We start from the raw sequence: 27,112 nt of genomic DNA on the forward strand, positions 1-27,112 counted from the left end.
AATGACAGTAAATCAATAGTTAACCATTAGTAGTAAAAATAAATAATTAGTAAATATGTGATGAAACAAATAAACAATTATTAAAAAAAATATATAAGAATTCAATTCATACATATATTTTTTAATAAAAAAGTAAAAGTCATGTAATGAAAAGTAACCGTTTGAATTTTACAAAAAAAAAATAACCCTTATATAAAACCACTTATTAAAGGTTTGGTTTTGGTTTTACCTGAAAAAACTTTCATTGAATTGAATCGAATCAAACCTAACCATTTGAACACCATACATAGAACCAACCATCCACTACGTACATGACATGGTTAATAATAAACTTATAGGCATGTGTATCGGCCGTATTGGTCGTTGTCGAATCTACATCCAAATACTTTTGTATATATAGGCAATGATATTACCTGAGCTTAATGTCAAATATGATATATAATATATTTTTTACAAGATGGGAACATAAATAACTTGACTAGGGTAAAATGTCGCTGGGCAAGAAAGGAGAGTACTACAAGAGAGTAAGATCAAGATTCAGAAATTTAAGAAGCGAAGGTGTCAAAGATGGTTGTGTGAAGTGGGTCGCTCAAATGGGTGGCCCAGTTGTTGAGTGGACCTTTTCCAGTGGCAGCTGCTTGGACGGCGAAGCCAAGGAAGGCAACCATGGCGAGACGAGCATGCTTGATCTCAGCCAACTGAAGAGTAGCTTTCTTCTCTGGATCAGAGGCCAAACCTAGAGGGTCAAAGAAACTGCCTCCAGGGTACAACCTCTTCTCCGGGTCAAGCTCTGCATTTCTTTGAAACTCAATGTATCCAATCACAAGAACCTCAATCACTATCAATGTGGTCATCGAGAATGGTAGAGGTTGGCCCAAGTATGACGATCCCTCTATCAACTCTACCTGCACATAATACATAACCATCACCAACTGGATTAAGCTCGTTTTCATATGTTAGGTTCAATCTAGTGTATGAGTGTTAGATTGGATCAGTCTAATATGAGATAGATCAACAACTCTGGAACTTTTAGGTATCAAATCAATTCTTACATACCTTTCCTGCGTCTTGCCAGGTGACACCGGTGAGTGACTCAACGGCGAGTGCCCCGAGTGTAGCCAACATAGCCCACCTTCCATGAATGAGTTCACACTCTCTGAACCTCTGCAACCCAAATACCTCATCGTAAGGCTGCAATGGAGTGGACTTCACGTCTATGCTCTCGGCACGGGTACCGATCACGTCACCGGCCAAATTCTTCGCCAGGTTCTGGTCCAACGAGTCGTAATCGAACTGCAAGTACTCGGCCGGCTTGCCCAAACCGAAGGGGTCGAACCCATAGTCGCCCACCAAACTCCCGTCAAGATATTCCGGCGCCTTCGCACCTGGGAACCACAGAGGCCGGTTCGAGGACGGTTTTGACGCGGTCTTTTTGGGGGCCTTCTTGCCGAAACCGAACCGGGCTTGGAACTTCCCTGAGTTAGAGTGAACATCTTGAAGCCGAGTTCCGAGGAACGATGATGTAGCAGCGGCTGTGGTGGTGGCCATGGTTCCGCCCTAACGTGTGCTTCCGGAGAAGTGTTGATGGGTAAGAAGATCGAGTTAATAAGTTGCTGTTGTCTGCTTTCGATCGGTGACGGTACCATAATTATAAAAAGGTTGAGTGGTCTATCCACAACGGTGATTTAAGGTCGTTGGATGGAAGAGAATATCCATCTGACGGACATAACTCCCTTTTCCTTATCTTTACCTTATCTACTTTGCAACTTGTGTGGTTGAGATCAGATAAACGGTGTAGAAGATCTTTCAGTACTGAATAAACGAGGTCCACAAATTTTCTCACTGGCTTTCTTTTTCGCGTTGTTGTCTCACAGCTGCGCATTCTTGGATTTAGATCCTCTGCTGCCAGATGCCCGTGTGGTCAGCTTACAGTCTCAGTAGAGACGAAATGACCACCATACCCACTGTTCAAACACCTTATGCAGGTGTAGTTCTATGGGGTCCACACCCTGCCTATGTGAGGAAATGATTCTATCATACATGAGCCCTCTGTTTGACGACTCTTGATGAAAACTGAAGGCTGTATTTGATGGGAGTGTCAGAGGAGCAAATAAGTGACCCACATGGGGACGGATGGAGAGAAATCTAAACCCTCCATGGGGGTGTGGATAGCAGATCTGAACTCCAAATAGGTCACTTGTGTTCGCGTAGAGACTATTAGTCAGAAGGCAAGTCTAATATGTATTGTTAATTAATGCTCTCATTCTAGGGTTTGTCTAGTTGTAACCGACCTAGGTTATAAATGACCTATAACCTATTGGTTGAAGTGAACACAAACATGTACTTTCACTAATTTGCATTAAAAATGGATCTTTCAACACCCTCTAGGGGTAGAATAATGGGGTAATGTATTGTTGATTGAAGGGTATAATAGAATAATGGACCATCTTCTTCTTCCTCCCTAACCCCTACTCTAATATTTACGTAGATTGGAATAAACGAAATGGGAGAGAAGATGCTTGAGGGAGAATTGAAAAAAGAAATTAAAGCAAGAGTTTGGTTCAATTGAAGGAACCATATCACAACTCTAAAGAGAATTCCAAGAATTTGTTTTAGGGTCAAACAAAATCAAAAGTCGTCGGATTCTCTTAATATCTTCCTATAAATAAGATGTTACAACTCCTCTACATACACCACTAGTTTAATAACCAATAACTCCTACATAAATCCTTGATACATCGTAAAACCAGCACCCAATAGAGAGAAGACATGTGTGTCCTCTCGGGGAGAGGACGAAGAGAACAAGGTATGAGCACTCGATCAAATCGTTCTATGAAGAATGAGATGGAAAAAAGATCGATCTAGTGTAACTGGCGATCCGATCCTAACAGAGGCCTGACCATGCCACGATGACAAATCCGGATAAAGTGGAGAAATCACACCTCGAAAATGAAGCAGAGTGGCCCTAACGGCCCTAAATTAACGCGCCAATCCAGCCTAATGAGATGTGATGGGTTGGGGGGACTTATCCCTAACCATAAAAGGACTCCTAGTCACCTAAACTCACGCCAAGGGAACTCCCTTTCCTATTAAGTCACGTCATCGCCTACAGGACTCTCCCAATTACCTATAAATAACTAGGTAACCTCCTTCTATGATCATCTGAATTCAATCACAATTATCTGTTGCTAAAGAGTTCTAACTTAGGCATTGGAGTGACTGAATCGGCTTGGCCCGATCCTTTATCGTTGTTTTCTTCTTTGCAGGAACGGCACGCTCCACCCTAGTTCTTGACGCAACAATCCTAAACAACGACATTCATAACCTGCATTTTGTTTTCTTATCTAGAAGATCCCATTGAACCTAAGGGGTCAGTTTGACCCAGCCAGCCCTAGCCTGTCCTGAGCCCGGAAAGGGCCTGTGCTGAGCTTTTCTACCTACAAGATGGTCCTGGGTTGGGATTTTCAGGCCCAAGACTAGGCTGGGCATGGTTTGAGATCTCGAGTTGAGCCCGGTCTGGCCCAACCTGACCTATGTATAATGTATATAAATAAATTGTAAATATGTACATACACTACCCAAACTAATTTTTTTTAATCAATCCACATCATTCACACTTTTTAATCCACCAACTCCATCATCCATCCACCTCTCTAAATGACTCATTCCTTTTCCATTTTTTTTTTTCAAAATTCTTTCAAAGAAAGAAGAGCCCAGATCATCTTAAAACCTTAAAAACCAGTGTCAATCAAAGCCAGCCCGGTCCTATAATGGCAAAAATTAGGGGCTGACAAGGTCAATCATGATCAACCCGATCCACTAACACCCATGATTGAACCATTGATTGAGAGTGGATTGTTGACCGGCTGAGCCGGAGTAGTTTACAAAACGGGTTGAAGGCTAGGCCGAGACGAGTTTGATTTTCTTACAGACCCATCTAGTTATCTATCCACAACTAACAAGTGGCCACGGGCATGCCAACAACCATTCAACGCACATTCGAATCCTATTACTCTCTGGCTATCCAGCCACCTAAGCTTCTTTCTTGCTTAACCACCTCTCCCTGTGTCTCCTCTTTCTTCTTTCCTCCTTCCTCTCTCTCTCACAGACAACCATGGCGGTGTCATGGGAAGACAGCGTCACAGATTCGATCAACACCGTTTATCTCCTCTTCTCAGCTTACCTCGTCTTCGTAATGCAGCTTGGTTTCGCCATGCTCTGTGCTGGTTCAGTTCGAGCTAAGAACACCATGAACATAATGCTCACCAACGTTGTTGATGCCGTCGTCGGTAGCATCTCCTATTACCTCTTTGGTTTCGCTTTCGCTTTCGGCACTGGTTCCAATTCCAACCCTTTTATAGGCTCTCACTACTTCGCCCTCAAAGATATCCCCAACGATTCCTACGATTACAGCTTCTTCCTCTACCAATGGGCTTTCGCCATTGCCGTTGCCGGAATCACTAGCGGCTCCATAGCTGAACGTACACAGTTCACTGCTTATCTGATTTTCTCCTTCTTCCTTACTGGGTTTGTTTACCCGGTCGTAGCTCACTGGGTTTGGTCATCCAGCGGTTGGCTAAGCCCGAGTTCAAGCGGGTTATTGTTCGGTTCGGGAGCAATTGACTTTGCCGGAAGCGGTGTGGTTCACTTGGTTGGTGGAATTGCCGGTTTGTGGGGAGCATTTATTGAAGGGCCCCGAGTTGGCCGATTTGATGCGGTTGGTAATCCTGTTCCAATGCGTGGCCACAATGCAACTCTTGTGGTACTTGGGACATTCTTGTTGTGGTTTGGTTGGTTCGGTTTCAACCCCGGTTCATTCGATAAGATACTCGTTTCTTACCCAAACACAACCAATCAGGGAAATTGGACCAGCATCGGGAGAACTGCAGTTACAACTACACTAGCCGGTTCGATGGCCGGCATTGTCACTTTATTTGCTCGGCGGTTAATAGTCGGTCATTGGGATGCATTGGATGTATGCAATGGGCTGTTAGGTGGGTTCGTCGCGATCACATCGGGTTGCTCCGTGGTTGAACCATGGGCCGCAATCGTGTGCGGGTTTTTTGCTGCCATGGTCTTGATTGGGCTCAACATGGTAGCCCTTAAATTGAAGTTTGATGACCCATTAGAGGCAACCCAGTTGCATGGAGGGTGTGGGGCTTGGGGACTTATATTTACGGGTCTGTTTGCCAAAGAGGAATTTGTAATTCAAGCTTATGACTCTGGGGAGAGTGGTGTGGTTCGACCATATGGTTTGTTAATGGGAGGTGGGTGGGGTTTGCTTGGTTCACAATTGATTGAAGTTTTGGTGATTGTTGGTTGGGTTAGTGTAACCATGGGTCCACTCTTTTATTGTCTCCATAAGCTAAAGCTTCTGAGGACATCTACTGATGAAGAAATTGCAGGGCTTGACATCTCTAGCCATGGAGGATATGCATATGTAGTGGCCAATCCAGAAGAAAACCAACCTCGTTTTTATGCGGATTACATGCGGATGCAAGAATAATCAGGATTATAGAGCCTTAATTATTTACATCTTCTAGTTCATATTCTTCATTTGCTGTTCTAATTCGATTCATCAAATTGAAATTAATAAATATTAGCTAGAAGCTCTGGTCTTGGGGTGTGGTGTGAAATGTGAACCTATTGTTGTACTTTCAACACTTGCTCTATGGTTTTTCTTGACTTGACATTCTTGAAGCAATCACAGATATGAGATGTAACAAGGCATCTTTACTTCTATTGTCAATTGTAGTAGTTGATTCTGTTTTTTTTAGTCCCTTTCAAAATGGGTGAAGTAAGGCAATATGTTTGAAAATTAAAAGTAAATTGGATATAGGGTTTGAATTCCCCAGGTATATCCAATGTGCATTTAAAGAAAGCTAGATACCAACAAGAAGAAATAGAGACCTAAATAGGGCTGCAACAGGGTCGGGTTGGGCTGGGGTTTGAAAGTCCCCTTAACTGGGCCTAGGCCTGGCTCGACCCTGACCCAAGGCTTGAAAAATCCACCCTAACCCCCCTTCAAGGTTGAACCGGGCTGACCCTGATTGGACTTGATCATGGGGAGGGGAAAGGAGATGCATGGGCTAGACTAAGCCGAGGAAAAAATTATTAATTTTACATAAAATAACACTATAATAAAATATAGGGTAATTTACACATACCACCCCTGAGGTTTGTCGAAAGGATAATTTTATCTCCCAGTTTTGAAAAATTTTGCGTAACCCTTGAGGTTTGCAAACAGTAACAAATAAGCCCATTCCGTCAATTCATGACTAACAGTATTAAAAATAAGAGGTGAACCGACAAAAATACACTTGTAAAAAAAAGGAAAAAAAAAAAAAAAAACACCCTGCAACTCGTCTTCCCCAAATCGATTGGGGAAGATGAGTTGCAGGTTTCAAACCTCTTTATTTTCTTCAATTGTTCTTCATCTTCATCTTCTGGGTTTCATCTCTCCCACGTTTTGAGAGTCTCTTTTAGAGTTTTCATGGTGGTGTCCGGCCATTGCATCAATTTGAAAACATGGATTTAATCATGATGTTATCTCCTCTCCGCACATGGAGTTTTCTGCTGATATATTCTGTGTGTATGAGGTTTTCTTGTTGGATTGTTGAAGATCAACACCTAATGGCACCCCAGTTTTGGTTGTCATATTGCCCCTTGCGGTACCCTGATTTGAAAATATACTATCAGCACTCCTATTTTGGGGGAATTTTCTTGTCTTAGGTGGTACTTCTGAAACTGATTTGAGTTTGTTGGAGTTCTTTTATGCCAAAGCCTCTGCGACAACGAATAAATCCCCATTTGTGCATAGGAATTTAAATTTCTTTCCAACGAGACGAATTGCGACACCAATAATTCCGGCGGTGAGGATTGCGGCAATAGCATTCATCTTAAGAACCAACGCTTCTGAGCCGTCTCGGCAGTCTCCGGATATTTTTGTATCGCCACAATTCGTTGTAGCCATGGATTCGGAGACAAACTGTGAAAGAGTTTCTTCGATCAAGACGAAGAAGAAGAAACACTAATTTTAAAAAAAAAATCAATTTCATAATCCAAAAAGATATTAATCGATTCTAATTCCATCAACACATACCTGACAAAACATGAAATCTACCGCCAACATTTTTGAAGTAAAACAGAGGTTTGATATCCTGTGAGATTATAATTCAATTAGAATTTGACAAAATCAAAAGGGAGAAGAAGAAGTATTCTGAAACCTAACCTCAAAGAAAAGAGAAGACGTGTGTAGTTTGATAGTAATTCAGGGGTCCGAAGCTGCGGCTTCTGGTAGAGGATGATGAGAAGTGATCAGAAGAACAGAGAGGGTTTGGGTTAGGAGAGCTCTCTTCCTCCCTAAACCCTAATCTCCTCCACCGAACTGATCCACGATTTCTCCTACTTTTGAACTCTAAACTCTCTTACTCCCAAAACCAAATTGAACCCTAACTAATGGATGTTGTCTTCTTCGCTGAGGTCGTGACTCTGTTCGTCGTCCTAACCCCAAAAATGCATGCCCTCCCAAATGATAGGGTTTCAAATTGTTTCAAAACCCGGGATCATGGTGGTTGAACAGGTTGAACAAAAATTTGGTGAAGGGGTTTCTGGAGAATGCCCAGGTTCTATTATCATTTGGGATTTTTTCTTAATTTGAAATCCTAAATTCTTTAAGAGTTGAAAGGGTTTTGAAACTTGCAACTCATCTTCCCCAATAGAAGATGAGTTGCAGGTTTTTTTTATTTTTGTTGGCCAGGGTAATTTTGTCAGTTCACCTTTTATTTTTAACACTTTTAGTCATGAATTGACGGAATGGACTTATTTGTTATTGTTTGCAAACCTAAGGAGGGTATGCAGAATTTTTCAAAACTGAGAGGTAAAATTATCCTTTCGTCAAACCTCAGGGATGGTATGTGTAAATTACCCTAAAATATATTATATCACATGTTATGAATATATTATATACAAAATGTGTGTAACGTTTAAAGTTTATAATATATATTATATTGATATGTATTTTATAGTATAACTTAAAATAAGGTTAGGCTGGGCCGGGCTGGGCTCAGCCCGAAGCCTCAACCCTGACTCCGAGTCAGAAATTTTTCCTAAACGATTTGGGGAAGATGAGGGCAATTTTGTTAGTGCACCCCATGTTTTTAACGTTGTTAGTCATAAATTAACAGAATGGAGGTATGTGTTAATTTTTATGAACCTCAGGGGGTACGTAGAATTTTTCAAAACTGGGGGGTGTTTATACTTACGTGATACCTCAGGGATGGTATGTGAAAATTTTCTTTTCTTATTTTATCCTTCCTAGTTTTTCCACACATCCATCTTAACATCCTCATCTTTGATACACATAGCTTCTCAGTATGATACTTCTTAATTGTCCAACATTCTGTCTCATACATTATAGTCGGTTGTACAACAGTCCTATAGAATTTTCCTGTAAGCTTTAAAAGGATACGACAATCACACAGCACTCCGGATGCACCTCTCCACTTTAGCCATCCCACTTTAATTCTCTGTGAAACATCATCCTCTATTTTATCTTCCTTATTTATGATTGACCTCAATTATCTAATGATAAACTACAGGGGGTGTTCAAGTAATTGTTTCTAACGTTGGTATATAAATTACCATCTTCAAACCCAATTTTAGTGTGACATCTTAAATAGTTCATATCATAATTGACACAGCGTCTAGATGACCCAAAGTGTTTGAGGGGGCCTAAACGTAGAGCGACACTAGCAAAGCATCCAAGGAGTCTAAAAGGGCCTGCTCCTAAGCGATGCCTTGACAACTATGGCGGTAAGGCAAATGCCAAAAACAAAGAGGATATGGACTTTAGTCTCGTTATTTCTATCATTTATTGGTGAAAATCCCCATCAACAATTACTTAGCATCACCTAATATTATTGTATCCAAAATTCTATCAAAAGTATACAAAAGTTCAACATTGATATGATTCCTTCAAAGTAGTGCCAATCTATTTGGTGGAAGTTAGCAATTGGTTCCACATTGAAGAGACGTACAATCCATGTGTAGCTGATAACATACATTTTCTATTCGCGTCCTCTTGCCCCCGATTTTTCAGTTCATCAAAATGGGGGAATCGAGAAAGGACCTGAATAGTAAACGGTCTCTCAATCCCTTGACAATTCCAACTTAAAAATCTCATTGCTACCCCCGGGGGACTGCGCACAATCAGTCACCACGGGTTTAGAGCCAAGGTTATCCTTTGATGAGTCATCAACCATACTGTATTAGGGCTCAAGTGAATTAGTGTGTGAACAGACATTTATTTGTGTCCTGAATCCTGATGAGACCCACATGTACATCCTACTATAGAATCCAATTTGACTGCAGCATTTTCAAAAGTATCCATTAATTGGAATATATAGAGTAACCAAGGTACTCGTAGGTTGTAGCGAAGTAATTAGATTCTTATTAGAATGCTGACCTAGGTGAGGAGGAGCATTATTGATAGAGAGAGTGGAGAGGTAGGTAGGAAAGACGGAAAGACGACCACAGTTGGCATGCTTCTTCAAGTTGCCATTGATTAGGAATGGATCCTCGATCGTAAAGAAGGCCGAAAACGCGAAGAACACTCGAGCCTTCAGCCGTCGTCGCTCCTTGGCAACCTGCAAATCGTTGAAGAGGGTATGGCTTTTTCTCTGTGTCTCTATTCTCTCTCGATATCTGATCTCTCTCCCTCTCTCTCTCTATGATTTAGGGGTTTTTTTTTTCAGATTTCAATTTTTGGATTTCAGGGCTGCCCTAATTCGAAAACGTGAAAAACACTGGAGCCTTCAACCGCCGTCGCTCCTTGGAAACCTGCAAATCGTTGAATAAGGTATGACTTCTTCTCTGTCCCTCTATCTCTCTCGTTATCTGGTCTCTCTCTCTCTATGATTTAGGATTTTTTAATTAGGTTTTCAATTTTTGGATTTCAGGGTTTTTTTGGAGCTGAGATTTCTGGGTTTAGGGCTTTGTCGATCAGGTCACAGGTATGGCTCTATATCTCTCTCTCTAGTTATCTGGTCTCTCTCCCTCTCTCAGGCGTATAAGATTTGTTGTGTGAACTGTAGGCTCTTGAAGACGTAGGAAGAGAGAGAGAGAGAGAAGAGAGAGAGAGAGAGAGATGGAAGACATACGTGAGGCGGCCCTTGCTTTTTATGAAGGTGGACCAGTTGAGCTAAAGCAGAAGGCTGTAAACGTGTTTAAGAGCGTGGATGCGGATGGAAATGGGTGGATAAGTATCAAAGAATTTGAAGATTTTCTGAAAAAGAACGGGTACCGTTATAATTCCAACTTATTCTCCGAAATTGATACGGATCGAAACGGGTTTCTGGATTTGGATGAAGTTAAAGTCTTCTTCTACATCACTCAAGCAAGGAGTACATGGTGTGATGGGTGTAAATCCTTTATTAAGGGTACATATTTCACTTGCCGTGATTGCTTCTTCAAAGGTAACAACAGCTACGATCTTTGCTGCCCTTGTTACAGCAGCAAGAGATTCGGATCTGGCCACGGACCCTTCTTCGATAATTATTCATATCTAAACTTAGTACTGAAAGAGCAGATGCGGCAGCAGCAACCACCGGTAGTACAACAAACCCAAATTACGAGCAAGGTTAGCTTCATAAAATTATACCTTTTATCAATTCTAATACTTTACATTACTACATTACTACACTCAGTCCCTACCCACCCTTCCTCGATTGGCTTGAGCTCCTCAACAGGAAGCCTAGGGAGTGCCCGGGGGTATCTAGGTGTTGGACCGTACCACACACATCCCGATGGTTAATTGAGCATGCGTCAAGATATGTGCGGCACAACCCAGTCCTTGGATGCCCTGAGGAGAGGAGCTGGTATCAAAGGAATGTTTTTTATTCTTTATTAAATCTTATCAGTTTTTTTTTTATTTTTTAACTTTTTTTTTTCTTTATTTATTTATTTTAATTTTTAATTTTAACATCCCAAGGATCTCTATAGTCTATTATTTTTTGAAGATGACTGTTTTCATAGCAAGTTTGGCCCTGTCGGCCCGAACCCGCCCTGAGCCCGAACAGGGCCTGGGCTAAGATTTCTGGCCCTGAGGGCGGGTTAGGGTAAAAAATTCCTGACCCTGAGTAAGGGCCGGGTCGGGTCAGGGTTGAGGCCTAGGGTCGGCCCGACCCGGATTTTGGCCCTGATTTTGACCCTGATTTTGACCCTGATCTTGACCTTGAATTTGGCCCTGATTTTGACCTTGATCTTGGCACTGATCTTGACCTTGATCTTTGCCCTGATTTTGACCTTGGTCTTGGCCCTGATGATGACCCCTGATCTAGACCCTGATTTTGACCCTGATTATGTATAATGATAATATGATATTCTATTATATAAGAAATTATTAATGTAACAAATAACAACTAATAAGGGTTCATAAATTAGACTTTTAAGTACATTATATATATTATATAAATAATATAATATATATATTATATGGAGACAATTATTCCAACATGCAAATGCAAAGCAACATCAGTACATCGCAATGCAAAAGAAAAACCAAATTAATTAATTCTTAAATGGAGACAATTATTCCGATGCAAAATATTTTGTCCAAAAACCTTCCCGCAAGGCTGCAATTAGGGCTATCCAGCCTTTGTATTTTGTTGCCCTTTTTTGTTTCAAGATTTTTTTTTTCAATTAAAGAATGGAAAGTGGAATAGTGGATGATCCCATGAATCTCACACACAAAAATCTGTACGGCTACACTTCATCAAATGGACATAAACCTTTTAAAAAAATAGTAATTATTTAAACTTTAAATTTAAAGCATAGCTGGAAAATCGGGTTTTGACTTGGGGTGAGTCACCCAAGTCGAGTTAAATAAGACTCGGTATTTTACCTGAGTCATAAACTTGACAAACGACCAATAGCAACGAGGGTCATAAATTGTTCAAGTCATATAATGCCATAAATATAATCATATATAATCATGTTTATAACATTAAAAAATAAAAAAATGTGACTCATCTTGACCGAGTTTTACAAGGTCGACTCACTAGGGTTTTTTTTTTCCCCTTGAAAGACGAGTCATGTCAATAAGACATGATTTTCCTACTATATTTGTAAAAAAAAAAAAAAAAAAAAAAAAAAAAAGAAGAAGAAGAAGAAAGAAAAAATGAAAACACATAAGAAATGTGAGAAGTCGAGAACCTTGATCTACAAGGCGACGCCTAGACAACAATGTCGTCGGTGAAGAATCAGAACTTATCCACAGTAAAATACTAAATTAAACCATGTCAATAGAGAATTGAATTAATAAAATTGCGACTTAGGTCGATTCAGAACCATATTTGGTTTAGCTCTAGACCTTTAGTGCTTTACTATAGTACTATACGTCTATACTCTATACTCTATAGTCTATACCCATCAAGGCATCAACCTCCATAGCATCAGGGGAAATCGAGGAAAGTAAGACATAGATGTTACTACTTAGTACTTACTGATGTTAGTATGTCACAGAAGCAAAGAGCAAGAGTAAGAGAGAACTAATCATAAATGACTTAACTCAATAATTTTATTTATTTTTTGGATTAGAACAAAATCACCTATTCAAGGGAAATTTAAACTGACCAACACCGGGTCTAGTCATTTTCTAAGATTGACAATTGACGAATGTCCATGAGTCTATGACACTTGATCAGATTTTATAATTTTTTAATCAACTTAGGTGACTCGTCTTGATCGAGTCAAAACCAGGTTCAATTGTCCATGTAGGATTTAAATGTCAAATTTTAAAATGACCAGACCGATCAAAAACTCTTTTTTTTAGAAACCAGTCCAAAACTCAAAGTTAATAATAGTTTATTTAAAAAACCCCAAAGCAAGTGAATTTTTTTTTTTTTTTGCGCTTAAGCAACTAAGCAAGTGAAAAATCTTAAAAGTTAAAATTCTAACAAAAAAAAAAGAAGTCTTAAAAGTTAAAAGTTAAAACGAATCTCATTCTCTTAACCTATTCTTTTCCCATTTTATTCGAACCCTAGCAGAGTAGCAGCCACAGCCTCCCCCAAACCCCAATCATCTTCTTATTCTTCTCCATCTCCGATCTACGATCGCCGGCGAACCTTCTTATAAGACTCAAAGCCTCAACTCCTCAACGGTGACGGCGACGGCGACGGTGACGACTCGGTTCCTCCTCTTCTTCTCCATCTCCGTTCGGTTGTAGCGGCAACGACTCGGTTCCTCTTCTTCTTCTCCATTTTCGATCAATTGCAGCGGCAGTTTCCTTAAGGATCCCTCCCTCGCCGACTCTCTCTTGCAGCAATTACATTCCTGTAAGAATCTCTTTCATTTCATTCAAATTGTGCATTTAATTTATATCTGGTTCTCTAAGATGGGGAATGTGGTCTGTGAATTAGAATTTTTTATTCGTTTTTCTCCCTCTTCTTGACTTTCATATAAAAATCTCTTTATTATTTTTTTTTTTTTGCAGTGTAGATCTGCTGCTAGCCTGCTACTACTCTAACAGCCTAACAGGCTTGGTTCTCTCGGTTGGAAGGAATAGCCGAAACCCCCTTGTATATCTTCTCTTTTCAGCTCTTGTGTTGCTTGTGAGTTGTGACAGCTTAGATGGAGAATGTAGTCTGTGAATCAGAATTTTTTATTTGTTTTTTCTCCCTCTTCTTGACTATCATATAAAAATCTCTTTATTATTATTTTTTATATGATAATAAAGAGGTCAGGGTCAAGGTCAGGGTCAGGTCGGTCACGGTCAGGGCCAGGGCCAGGGCCAGGGCCAATCAGGGCTAACTCGGCCCGACCCTGCCCAATCAGGGCCAATCAAGGCGAGTTTGGGTTGGGCTTGGCCCTGTTAGGGTCAGGGTTTTAAGGCCCTGAGTCAGGGTCAGGGCGGGTTTGGGCCTAGATAAGGGGACTCAGGGTTGGGCTGGGGTTTCAAAAAGCCCGACCCAACCTGACCCTGTTGCAGCCCTAGATGGCCTTGTATGAAATCGTTGGTCTTTTTTGAAAGAGAGAGAGCTTTGAGGTTCAATGGACCAATCTTCACTTTAGTTCAGGGATCAATCAATTTTGGAGTTTAGGGTCCTGGCTTGAGGATGGTAATGACTGAAGTGTAGAAGAGTGTCAAACCCGTGCTAGCTCGATAAAAACAAGCCCGTTTAAGGCCCGGTCATTGAGGATCCGGCTCCTCTCCAATGCACTTGTACGCCACACGGTGTGCAGCGCACATCATGCTGCTAGGGAACTCCGATCCACACGGCCTCACATATTCCGATGCACTGGCATGTGGATCGAGGCCTCCCCAGCCGCACGATGTGCGTTGCACACCGTGCCACGTGGGAGAGGAGCTCAATTTGGTCACTGACCGACCAAATGTTATTGTCTACATGCCAGGCTTTAGGAAAGCCTAACGGTTTACACCCAAAGGTTGGAGAGTTTGAACTAGTCCCAATAAGCATCGACTCATACCTCCCGATCAAGGTTCGTAATCTTGGAATTGGCTGGATCGGATAGGTATTAGGTTCTTGGCTGACATCAATTCGATTTGGCCAAAATCAGGCGATCCGAGATTACGATCTTTGCTCCCGATCCTAGCTAATGTTTGACTGATACTATTAGGCATAAACAAATAGTAGACCATAACCATCCATATCTCATAGTCATTGTATTCCATTAGATGAATTAAGGGAAAATTGCCTAGATCTACGAGATAAAAAATGTAATTACAAAATAAATTATGTTTTTTTTTGGTTTTTTGTTTTTTTTTTAAATTTCTTTTTCACTTTTCTATTCTATTGTAAGATTCTCTCTCTCTTTCTCTCTCGTAATAAGGTTCATAATCTTGGTATCGATGGCTCTACCTACCGTATTGTTTTTTGTTTTTTGTTTTTTTTTTTTTATAAATATGGTGACCGAGACGTGGAGTTGGATCAACTTGTACAATTGTTCAACAATGGATTCACCTTGGATACAAACCTAGCCAGCAGCGGTGGTAGCATTATGTGATGTAATCGCCAGCGCCAAGATTGGGTTTTAAGAGGCATTTTTCGATGTAGAAATAAATGATTCCGTATGTCTTGCAATTTTAGAAATAATTAATTAGAAAGAGTAGTAATACTTGGGATCTTTATCCTCTCAATTACACTGCCGTACTTGATGTTAAGTACATCTACCAGAGGAGGCAGAAATGACTATCCTACTCCCTGCCCAAACACACTGCTTGAGGTGGGATCCATGTGGGGTCCACCTCCCTCTATTAGATGTATTTGACATCAAGTACGGACAGTGTAATTGAGAGGATAAAAATTCGTAGTACTTGAGATAAAAGTACGTCTTATGTTTATGTGTAGAGTTGTATAAAAGTGCAGAGAGCATGTAATTGTAATTGTTTAAGAGTTGTTTGTAAGTGGCCGGCCGGGTAACATATATGGCAGTAGTACAGGATGGTTTCTGGATCTTATTGCAACATTGAATGTTTGTCTCCTGCTATTTTGGGGTTGGCTTGTGATTCTATTACTTGGTGTTTCGTTCCTGTGTTTCTCTTGTTCTCAATTTAGGTTAATTTCCTCTAGTAATGTTGTATTGAGGAGGAGAGATGTAGACACATGGGAGTGCTGGCGTAGGTCATACTCTACACTCTTGGATAGAAAACTGCTTCCCATATGGAATAAGAGGTGATAGAATCCCCTGCCCTGAATCAGCAGCGGAAGTGAGCTTGCTCACACGCTGCCGCCTCCGATGTTGCGTTTATGTAAGCGTGACAGAGGCTCATCGACGAGCAATCAAGAAGTGATCCTAGAAAAGCATTGGAGCAATTCAAGTAGAATATGTTGTTGCTGCCTGTAACGTTGAAGGGGAGGCTACTATTGAGCTGAGTTCCATGGCTATTGAAATCCATGGTGATTCAGGTATTTTTTACGAAGCTTGCTAGCCGTATCATGAACCGCTTTGCTGCAAGTGATAGTCGCCTTCCTCTGAGTAATTGCAGGACTCCAACTGTTTGAAGAGCAAAGAAGATGAAAATGAGAGGCTTTTATATATAAGTAAGGGGGTTAAAATGGACATTTCAACTTTAATCTAACGGTGCTTAACGTGGGGAGAAGGTTGATAAATTGAAAGTTTTTGGGATGTGTGTGCCATTCGACCAACCTGCAAGGAGAATCCATGAAAATTTCCCTTTTTTCTTTTAATAGTTTTTAACTTGGAATCGGCCGGATTGGTTAATCCTTGCTAGTAAATGATATCCATTGATCGATTGGGTATTGTTACTACACGATCTGAGCTTTACTTCTCTGGAGTTGCGAATCATCCTGCGAAACAACAAGCTCGGACTAATGAAGTGCCGGTCTGAGCCGGCGGAGTGAGCTCCGATGCTTAAGTCAGATCATTCACATAGATAACTCTAGAATTTAGAAAACAGAGTTTAAAAGTCCCTTTTACCTGTGACATACCTGGCTATTTATAGTTTCTGTGCCAAGGACCGTCATAGGCTTTTGTCGATGGTAGACTGTTGCTCCGATCTAGAAAATGCGGAGGTGAAGCCTTGTTTGGGCTGACACCTGTCTCGGAGGATCACCCCAGACGCGTGACCCTAGCTAATGCGGTTTGTGTGACTTGGGTGAAGTGGTCCCGTCATCACCGAATGTGTTGAACCTCGGTCATAATGAGCTCGGTTCGGTTTGCGCTCTGCCGATCTTCTCATCGAACCTACTGAATGTAAGCCGTCTCGAGACCGGGTCATTCCCGGCTCCTCTTGAAATGGCTTTCCACTTGTGTACTTGGATTATCCTTAGGTTATGGCCGACCTGACGTTCGTGGTGGACGCCTGTTGCCTCTCTTTTGGTTGAGTAAGAATGGGTGTATCAGGTATCAACATCAATCACGAGCGATTATGATTCCAATTCCAATTCCTAAACCTATGTGATGACTGAATGACCGATCTATTTCACTTGCACATGAAAAGGAGGATCTACACCTCATATATACTAGGACGATAATCTATCTATTTTCAATGGGAAGAAGGAATTACACGTCATACAAGAGAGAGAGACACAGAGAGAGAGAGAGAGAGAGAGAGAGAGAGAGAGAGTTATGTGGTGTTCACAGCACCACAAGTCCACAACTTCACCCAAAAATCTTTTGCTGCTACCCAGGTTGGAGGAACTATTCTGTTACTTGGGTTCGGAGCCAAAGAAATAGAATAATTCACCTTTCTTTTGGGTTCTTAAATATCCTCTTAGGTTTTAGTTTTTTTCAAAATGCCGTTTGAGATTACATTTACAAGAAAAACAGTATTGGCGAGTGGACTTGGATGAGGTCCCCTGGCTCCGAAAACAACTTGTGAGAATGAGGACTTATTTGCGTGGATGGTAGACTTATTCAGAAAAATTTTTCTTGCTACCCACAATCGCATGCATTGAAAAGGAATAATCCCCTTCCCCTATGGGTTGGCAAATACCCCCTAAGTTTTCATATATTTTTAAAATATCCTTTTAATCAGAAGGAATGACACATTTTGGCAAGATTCTATTTCTGTGCGTGTGAAATGGGCAACAAGAAAAAATTTTCCTGCTTATTTCATCAGGAAAGAACTTGAAAATCTACTCTTTTTTTTTTTCTGATAATCACACAAACCATACGCAAATCCTAAAAGGTTAACTGACTTTTGGGTATAAATGTTAAAAGATCAAATACAGATAGGATTGTTAGAAAAACAATGCCTTGAAATGGGGATTTTATAGAAGAAAACGAAGATAAAGAGAGAACAAACACACTATCACACAAGACAAGAATTTTAAGTGGTTCACCCCCAAGTAGGAAGGCTACATTCACGATCAAGCGACAGAAATGGTTTCACTAATTCTCTAAAGCAAAGAATTACAAAACCCCCAGATCTCACCCACTCTCAAAGAGATAAGGACACACTTATAAGATAACCCTAACCCAGAAAAGTATAGAACTACCCTTGCAGACTAAAAAACCCATCCGGTCTAGTTCGGACCAGAACCCAACATATGTTGAAGTACATATCGATTTGAAGGTCTCGACGAGCTCTATAGGTGTCAATCCCAACGGCATTGATGTATGTAATTTTAGGCCATTCTGGCACGTTTCAAAAGTGAAACGACCCGCCAAAGAATTGCCACAACACTTTCTGGACTAAGATCAGGCTTCACTAATAACAAGAATGTGATCGATAGGTGCAATTTCTTTTGATAATCACACAAACTACAAGCCAATCCCAAAAGACTTGGAAGTCTTCTTAAAGTGGTTTTGGCGACACTCTCTTGTCTAAGAAAGCACTGCCATGTTTCGCTCGATCTACTTATGTAGGAGTGGGTCTACTCTGCGTGGTTCTTGAATCTTGACCTATCTTCTGTCTTACGATGACTTTTCTCCAAATTAAATTTCCCCCATCATTTCCGGCATTTTGTTTTTATTGATTGACTGCAAATTTTCTTGTGGACCTCGATCTGCAAATATAAAAAAGTCCTAGAGAGACCTTCATACCACAACACACACATACACAGACAAGTGAGAGAGTAAGAGAGAGAGATGGAAGAGATACGTGAGGCTGCCTTAGCTTTTTATGAAGCTGGTCCAGTTGAGCTTAAGAAGTGTGCTGAAAGCTTTGTTTAGGAGCATGGATGTGGATGGAGATGGGTGGATAATTAAGTATCATAGAATTTGATTATTTCCTAAAAAAGAATGGGTACATGTATGATCCCAACTTATTCTTCGAAATTGATAGGGACCGAAACGGGTTTCTTGATTTTGAGGAAGTTAAAGTCTTCTTCTACATTACTCAAACAAGGCAGGTATGGTGTGATGGGTGTAGATCCTTTATTAAGGGCGTATATTTCACTTGTGGTGATTGCATCTTAAAAGCTAACAGTGCCTACGATCTTTGCTGCGCCTGTTATCGCAGCAAGAGATTCGGATCTGGGCACGGACCCTTTTTGGATAATTATTCAATTCTACTATCAATACGAAAGCAGCAGCAGCAGCAACAACAACAACAGCGACGACAAGTAAGACAACAAAGGCAAACTCATTCTATTCCACCACCACTTTCCTTCCCCCACCACTCCAACCACCTTCTAGAGATATATAGAGAATCAATTCTCAAAAATTGAATTTTTTGCAAAATGGATTTCTTATTCAATATTTCAGATTAATGCAATCAAAACAATTTCAATTTTTTGAACAAAAAATGTAATTGTTAATTATTTTATGAAATCAATTTGAAATTAAAATCAAAATCATATCAAATCAACCCACCTACAAAATCTGTTTCCTCCTCGGAAAAAAAACAAACTTTACAATGACTAATAAGAGAACCCTTATGGAACTCTAATACTACATTACTACACTCAACTCCTACCACCCTTTCACAATGTACTCCTTTTTTTTTCTTTTTTTTTTCTTTGGGGGGGGGGGGGGGGGGGGGTTGTAAACCACAATTTACTGGTAAGGGTGTCAAAATGGAATCGAAACCGACTGTTTATGATTGAACCGAATCGTACCCCAGAAAAATTATCCGATTTTGGTTTTATAGGTTCTCTTTTCAGTTCGATTTTGATTTGTACCGTAAAACTGTAGTTCTAAACCGAATAGAAATCTAAAAAATCAAACAGAAACCACTACCCTTTACTCGAATACTAGTCCATGCATCAATTAGATTAATTAATAACATAATAATTAATTTAATAAATGATAATTATTGCAATGGGTGAACCTTAATTTATTTTCTCCTATTTTTATGTACAAAGCTGCACGGTCCCTATATTAGCACGGGCCCAATGAGAATGCGAGTAAGAGAATTCAATACAGATGGGGTTTTTTTATTTCATAACGGGATGGACAGTCATTTCGCCTTTGCTGTGTCTAAGCCTAGGCACCCACCACGTAGACATGTGGCCTTATTTTCCCTTTTATGTATTATTATTCATTTGTCTTCTTGCCTTTCTTATTTAATTTCATTTTCGTTAATTATTTTTTTCATTTATGTCTTTCTCCATTGATTAAAAATAAATAAATAAATCAAGAAAGGGTAGAATTGGGCTGGAGAGTCTGGATCGTACCACCTGATCTTGGTTAATGTTTGACCGGTATGGTAACAGTGTATACCGAAACCATGCAAATCTAACTGTTTTGTAATTTTTTTTTTCTGATCTCGTAGATTTAAAAAAAAAATTTCTCATAAATAAATTTCGGTTAAAATTTCTCTCTTCCATCGTCAATTCGTCATGAAATAAAGTTCCATTCTAAGTCAAATTTTGGTTGTTTGTGATACACTGATTTGACTTGATTTTTCTTTTTTACTTATTTTCCTTGGCCTCTCTCTGTTTTTGATATATATATTTTTTTAATAGGATGGCCGAGACATGTCGCTCAAAAAATTTCTAGATTTGTTTGCAACTGTGTTGGTTGTAGGATCATTCGGTACAAGCTTAGTCCCCCTAATCGGCAGTAGCATTATGTGATGGCATCCTGATCTTGATGGACACATTAAGGTTGTGTTTGATATGCATTCTTGGAATGTATTCTAGGTCGATTCCACATTCTTTAGTAATAAAAACAGTTATATGTAAATGGTTTCTCATGCTATGTGTTGGATGGATCTCGCCACAATTTTTGAAAGGATTAGAAGAGTACTCGGAGATAAAAGACACCCAAAAGCAGGTGGGAACTTCATTACTTGATAGGCTATATTGAAAGAGGATTTTAAAGAAGATGATCAAGAGGAATTTGTCAAGGGTATCTTATGGCAACAAGGAGTTTTCTCTCCAATTATGTTATTTGGTGTTTCGTTCCTATTTTTCTATGGTTCTCCGATTCTTACTTGCTGTTTTACTTATGATATGTTTCAATTTCTTGGGATATATAATATCCCTTGTAATGTTGTTATAGAGTTGCTATGGCTGTTATGCTTTATCCTCGTGTTGTACCAATTTGTTCTCATGAATAAAATTTAATTTCTATGTCTTATATGTTAACTAAAGTGGAGAAACACGAGAAATGCAACTTGGGGGTCCAACCTAAAACCCTAAGGCATTGGGTGGACTTATTATGTAGTAGGGATGCAAGTTTGACCCTGTCGGCGCGAACCCATCCTGACTCACCCTAAGCCCGAACAGAGCCTAGGCTGAGATATTTGGCCCTGAGTGCAGGTCAGAGCTAGAAATTTCTGGCCCTGAGTTAGGGTCGGGTCGGACCAGGGTTGAAGCCTTGGGTTAAGCCTGGCCCGCCCCGCTCCGACCCTGTTTTAAGTTATACTAAAAAAATATGTTGATAAACGTCAACCGCATTTTGTTATATAATATATTATATATGAATATAATAACTGATATAATGCATTTTATTATAGTGTTGTTTTATGTAAAATTGATAATTTTCTCCTCGGCCCATTCCAGCCCATGCATTTCCTTCCCTTTCCCCATGTTCAGGGCCAGTCAAGGTCAGCCTGGCCCGACCCTGAGGGCGGGTTAGAGTTGGATTTTCAGGCCTTGAGTTAGGGTTGGGTCTGGCCCGGGCCTAACTAAGGGGACTCATGGTCGGGCTAGGGTTTCATAAAACTCGACCCTGTTGCAGTCCTATTCTATAGTGCCCTAATTTTACAGTGCACTACAATGCGGTCCTGAGAACTTGACACGTGGAAGTTGTGATATTCAATGGTGCCAAGCTCAAGAAGAAAGAAAAAAATCTGCCTTGCATTCAGCTTGTATCGTTGAATGAAGCTTCTTCCACATGTCGAGTTCTCAGGCATGGAACAAAAACTTGATCGAAACCAGTCGAAACTATCGAGTTAACTCTGTTTCCCAGGTTTCCGAGACGAGTTGAAGGGGGATTTTATAAAATCCCTGGATTCGACTGGGTTTCGATTGTTTCGACCAATTTCGACCATATTTCTGTGGTTTCAACACATATGCCTATCGAAACTAGGAGAAACTTGGCTCGAAACTTGGACAGACAGGTATTAATGCTAGAAACTGTCAGAAACCAGGACAGACACTTAGTTATGCTTAATATCATTTAAGTTCATTTACTTAAGATATTATTCATAAATAAGCAAATACCCCCTATTTGATTCTAATAAAAATAGTTAAAAATCAAATTTCAAAAGAAAAAAAAGTCAACCCTCAGTTCAAGAACAAAAACTAGTTTTTCAACAGTAAGTGCAATTTTCAACTTTCTAATGCTGGGGTTTTTCTCAAATCTAAAAATTTCATAAATGTCAATATGGCAAAACATTGCTAAAAACAAAAAATGAGGTAACATATTCATTTGTTTTGATGTTCAAAAAAATATTTTCATTTAGAGTGATTTTGACAGCATTCGCGCACACCAAATTAAGTTTGACCGGTACATAATTCCTTCAATATAAATCAGATTTAAGCAATCTTGGACTTATTGGAAAGCTATCAAAATAAAGCTTTATAACAAATCCAAGATTGCTTAAATCTCATTTATATTGAAGGAGTTATGTTCCGGTCAAACCTTATTTGATACCATGTCCAAGAACAATATACAGTATCAAACTTGGATCAAAACCACAAGTAGTATTTATAGTGTTCTCTATGTGAAACTAATGCATGGATTGAGTTTAAAATGTCAAAAATAGATAGCACAATAAGAATCAGGACAAAAAACCAACTTCTGGGCTTCAAAATCAAGGTTCGAATCAGTCTGGAGAAAATCCAAAGTTTTGACCGAGATATGGTCGAAACCAAGACGAACTCGTTTTTTGACTGATCGAAACCTAGTCGAAACCGAGTTTTAGAACCTTGGTCTACTGTGACAGGGTAGGGTTGACGTAGAATAACATGAGTGAGGGTGTAACATTGATACACGAAGGTCGAAGGATGGTCAACTACTGATCGTCTGATGAAACTTCCGATCATTGTCCGTCAACTTCATAATCTTTGGCAAGCGGAGGAGAATGAATAAAAGACCATCGCGTTCGAGGGCTCAGTCAACTTAATTGTTTAAATAATAAATACTTTGGAAAAGCATTGGAGGGGTATTTCTGTAAATAGAAGAGGCTGCCACTGTCCGTTAGATCAAAATCCAACTGTTGACAACATGGTCACATCGTGCTCAAGCAATGCTGCGATTCTCTGCCATTAATAAATAATTTAAATAAAATTTATTGCAGATTCCTTTAATTAGGAAAGCCTTGTCTGGCCAATTCCATTCTGCCAGTAATTAACTTTCACGTTTGAAAAAATAAATTTTTTTTCTATCAAAATAAATAAATAATAACGAACCTTAGTGGTTGATACTTGATACCATTTGATTTTAATTAGTTTTTTTTTTTTTTTTGTTGAAGGGAGAAGGTTCTTTGAGCAACTATGGTATTCTCTCCATTCTTTTCATATTAATGTTTTAATTATTATTATTTTTTAAATAAACAATAAAATAAGTCAAGCAAGGAATTCTTACGGATTTTCATCCTTTCAAGTGTGTTGTACCATACTTAAAATTCAATTGTAAAAACATGGACAGTGTCATCTTTTTATCCTCTCAAGTGTTGGGTGGACGATTGGATTATAGTGTGGTGCATTGGATAGTACACTGCACTTGAGAGGATAAATTTTCATTCTCTACCCTCTCATATTTTGATTCAATATTATCTTTACCTACTCATCCTAAAAAAAGTGGACAATCTCTTAAATCTATTTAGATTTAGCAGAGTTCATACCAAAAAGGTTAGATTTCTCTAACCTTGTGCTGTAGCATGTTTCCTTTTCTTAATAAAGTTCTTCTTCATACAAAAAAAAAAAAATCAATACAATAACAAAAAATATAGGTTTACAAGACAAGTATGTGTAAAACAAAATCAACTTTACTTGTCTTTAGCTACTCAACCTACTAAAAGTGGACAATTTTCTTATATCTACTTAGATTTAAGAGTAAATTACTCCCCCCTCCCCTCGATTATGGTCTAATGACAAACCCCTCTCCTGGGTTTTGAGAAATGACTCTCCCCTCCCCTGCATTCCCAAGATTCTATCAACCGTACCCTTGCCGTTAAAAAGGGCTGTTAAGTGATGACATCACCCTAATTATATTCGTTTAAACCCCAAACTGCCCTTATATTTATAATATTCCAATAATACCCCCTCCTAATAACAAGAGAAAACAAATAGAGAGAAAAGAGAGAGAAAACGTATCTCTTCTTCTTTTTGTTCGAACACATCCGTTATCTTCTTTCTCCGGCGGAAGCAGAGAACATCATCGTACAAGTTAGCGGTTAGCTCCGGCCATATTCTTTTAAATGCTATCCGGCTAAACTAAAGGTAAGCCCAATCGATAAACCCTAATTTTTATCTCTAATCCCATCGATAAACAAATTGACAAACCCTAATATTTGGGGACAACCCATTTTGCAGAAATTCAGAAGGGGTGGTGCTACATCAAATGTGATAAAAGCTCATTCAAAAGATTGATCCTACACACGGTTAGGTAAGATTTGCACCTATAGTAGTGCAATTGATCTCTGTCTCAATAGACTCTTTCAGAGCTTGTATCTCCATTTCAGCCTCATCCACGGGGTAGATTCTTTTGAGTAAGGCTTTGGCTTCATCTTCCCTTCCCTGTATAACATTATAAATACACAAGAAGCAAAAAATTGGTTTTCTTAATCATCTGCAGATAATTGGAGCTCAAGTTTCAACTTATCTAGATATATAACAGTATAAAAATTGTTTGAAAAGGTCTCATTTGAAGAACTCGAAAATAACTGGGAATAAAAATAAGTGTGAACCTTTCTATAAAGCCAGCGTGGTGACTCTGGAAGAAACCACATTAGTGCAAATTGAAACATAGCTGGTAACCCTGCAACTCCAAGCATCCACCTCCATGTCCCAGGAGCCTGAAACATCAAATCTGATGGGTTAGTTAAAGTTGTCTTGTCTATTAACACTAAACCAAAAGAAACAAGACCAGATCATTACTACTACTTTACAGTATTATGGCTTAATTACCTTGGTGAATGCTAAGTTGATCAGGTAAGACAGAAACTGGCCTCCTGTTATAAGGAAACCATTGGTACTAACCAAGGCACCTCGGACTTTAGCAGGAGAAGCTTCTGAGATGTATAATGGAGATGTCATCGATGCCATACCAACACCGAGACCCACAAAAATACGACCAACGATGTTAAATCCGTGCCCAAAACCCGGTTTAAAACTCGGTCTGACCACCGGTCTGGTTTGAACCTTTTATGTAGAACCGGGAGCGGAGTACGCTCGTGAACTGTGGACCATGATACTCAAGCCATCCCACAAGATTGTTGACCGTGACTCTAGAGAAGTCGTCGAGGATAGGTACATCGACCATAGAGGTGTGGTTTGTGGGTTGTTAAATAACATTGATTAAAGCCCCTTTCAAAACCCCAATACCCAAACCCATGAGTTTTCTTTCCATATGTATTTTAATGGAGAAAAACCTAATCGATCATGGGGTTTACAAACCCATGTTGGGTGTGTGCTATGGCACCTTGGTTGGAGTTGTTCTCATGGCCAAAGAGACCCCTAAAAACCCCTAAGAATACCCCATTTTAGCCCAAGACTTTGGGGCTGCAAAACCATTCTCGGAATGGCATGAACAGCAAGACTGGCACGTGGACAGGCACATGCAAGTGCCAGTCCCTGAGAAACTAGATCTGCCGGTGGGAAGTCCGAGAGGGACAGGCACATGGACAGGCACATGCAAGTGCCAGTCCTGAGAAAGATCTGCCGGTGGGAGGTCCGAGAGGGACAGGCACATGGACAGGCACATGCAAGTGCCAGTCCACGAGAAAGACTCTGCCGGTGGGAGGTCCGAGAGGGATAGGCACATGGACAGGCACATGCAAGTGCCGTCCGAAAGATCTCGCGGTGAGGTCCGAGAGGGACCATGGACGGCACATGCAAGTGCCCCGAGAAAGATGCCGGTGGGAGGTCCGAAAGGGACAGGCACATGGACAGGCACATGGAAGTGTCGATGTAGCAACCTGCAAGGAGGTAGGCCACAACTCAAGGAAATGCGAAAGAGCTCCAATTAAAGGGAAGGAAGTAAAGGTATAATCATAAGATTTTATCCTAAGTACTCATACTTATTTTATGTTATCGTGATGATTACAAGGATTCTAATATTGAATTCATGCTTGTATAGGGAAAGAAGGGAAGTGGGAGCAAATGTGATGTCAATACCTCTCAAAGATTGACCAGATCTCAAGCTTCTTCTACCATCACTTATGACAATATGCAGGCCAAGATTGAAGCACAAAGGAAAGCCAAGGAAGATAAAAGGAAAGCAAGAGAAATGAAGAAGAAATAAGTTCAAAGAGGGGAGGAGAGGCAGTGAAGAAATTAGAATCATAGGCTGTAATTTGATGATTTTTATGTTTATTTGGATATGATATTAAGTTGGATGTGGATGATTGTAAACTTTTTTTTTTTTTTTTTTGGATATGTTGGATTTTGTGGTAGACTTTTATTTTGGACATGATGTTAAGTTGGATGTGGATGATCCAAACAAATTTTTTTTTTAGATATGTTGGATGTTGAAGTATGGTAGACAAATACTTTTGGAAGCATAGACTTTTTTTTTGGATAATTTAGGAATGCTGTCCAAATTTCCAGGTTTAAGATAGCCTATTTAAAGGGGAAATGCTGTCCAAATTTTCAGATTTTTAAAAGCCTATTTACAAGGGAATTGCTGTCCAAATATCCAGATGTTGTGGTACAGTAGACTAATACAAGGGAATGCTGTCCAAAGCTTGCATAAATGGTTTTGTAAGGGGCGGTGAGGTGGTGGAGTTGAGTTGTGAATACACCGTGTGATGGTTTCAGCAATTCATCTAAAATTGTATGTGATAGTGGTTCTGCTGCTTGGCTCTGTTTAATGATGAGAAAGAAGTTCAATATAAAGTCCTATAATGATCACTTGAGGAAAAAGCCAATTAGAAGATCTTGTTGATTAAATATGATTGTAGAATCATTTGCTAATGATGTTGTACAATTTTTCATTACTAATGCTGGGATTTAAGTACATCAGTTTCACTTTCACCAAAAAAAAAAAAAAAAAAAGTACATCAGTTTCACAT

At 39.8% G+C, this 27,112-nt stretch overlaps 3 protein-coding genes across 3 annotated transcripts; 1 reads left to right on the forward strand and 2 right to left on the reverse strand.

The window, feature by feature from the left end:
• Positions 1–405: 405 nt before the first annotated feature.
• On the reverse strand, positions 406–1,623 carry LOC122660867 (chlorophyll a-b binding protein CP29.2, chloroplastic-like). Its single transcript, XM_043856121.1, has 2 exons — positions 1,057–1,623; positions 406–905 (listed from the first exon to the last, which is right to left on the reverse strand). Exons 1-2 carry the CDS (start codon positions 1,546–1,548, stop codon positions 546–548), a joined length of 852 nt encoding a protein of 283 aa, XP_043712056.1. The 5' UTR covers positions 1,549–1,623; the 3' UTR covers positions 406–545.
• Positions 1,624–4,059: 2,436 nt separating this feature from the next.
• Positions 4,060–5,584, forward strand: LOC122660857 (ammonium transporter 1 member 3-like). Its single transcript, XM_043856112.1, has one exon. The coding sequence runs from the start codon at positions 4,115–4,117 to the stop codon at positions 5,504–5,506; it is 1,392 nt and encodes a 463-aa protein (XP_043712047.1). The 5' UTR covers positions 4,060–4,114; the 3' UTR covers positions 5,507–5,584.
• An 18,898-nt stretch (positions 5,585–24,482) lies between these two features.
• On the reverse strand, positions 24,483–25,175 carry LOC122662093 (probable inositol transporter 2). The gene is made up of 3 exons (XM_043857688.1): positions 25,008–25,175; positions 24,788–24,895; positions 24,483–24,617 (listed from the first exon to the last, which is right to left on the reverse strand). Exons 1-3 carry the CDS (start codon positions 25,143–25,145, stop codon positions 24,483–24,485), a joined length of 381 nt encoding a protein of 126 aa, XP_043713623.1. The 5' UTR covers positions 25,146–25,175.
• Between the last annotated feature and the right edge of the window lie 1,937 nt (positions 25,176–27,112).

The sequence above is a fragment of the Telopea speciosissima genome, chromosome 1 (assembly GCF_018873765.1).
Source record: "Telopea speciosissima isolate NSW1024214 ecotype Mountain lineage chromosome 1, Tspe_v1, whole genome shotgun sequence".
NCBI lineage: Eukaryota > Viridiplantae > Streptophyta > Magnoliopsida > Proteales > Proteaceae > Telopea > Telopea speciosissima.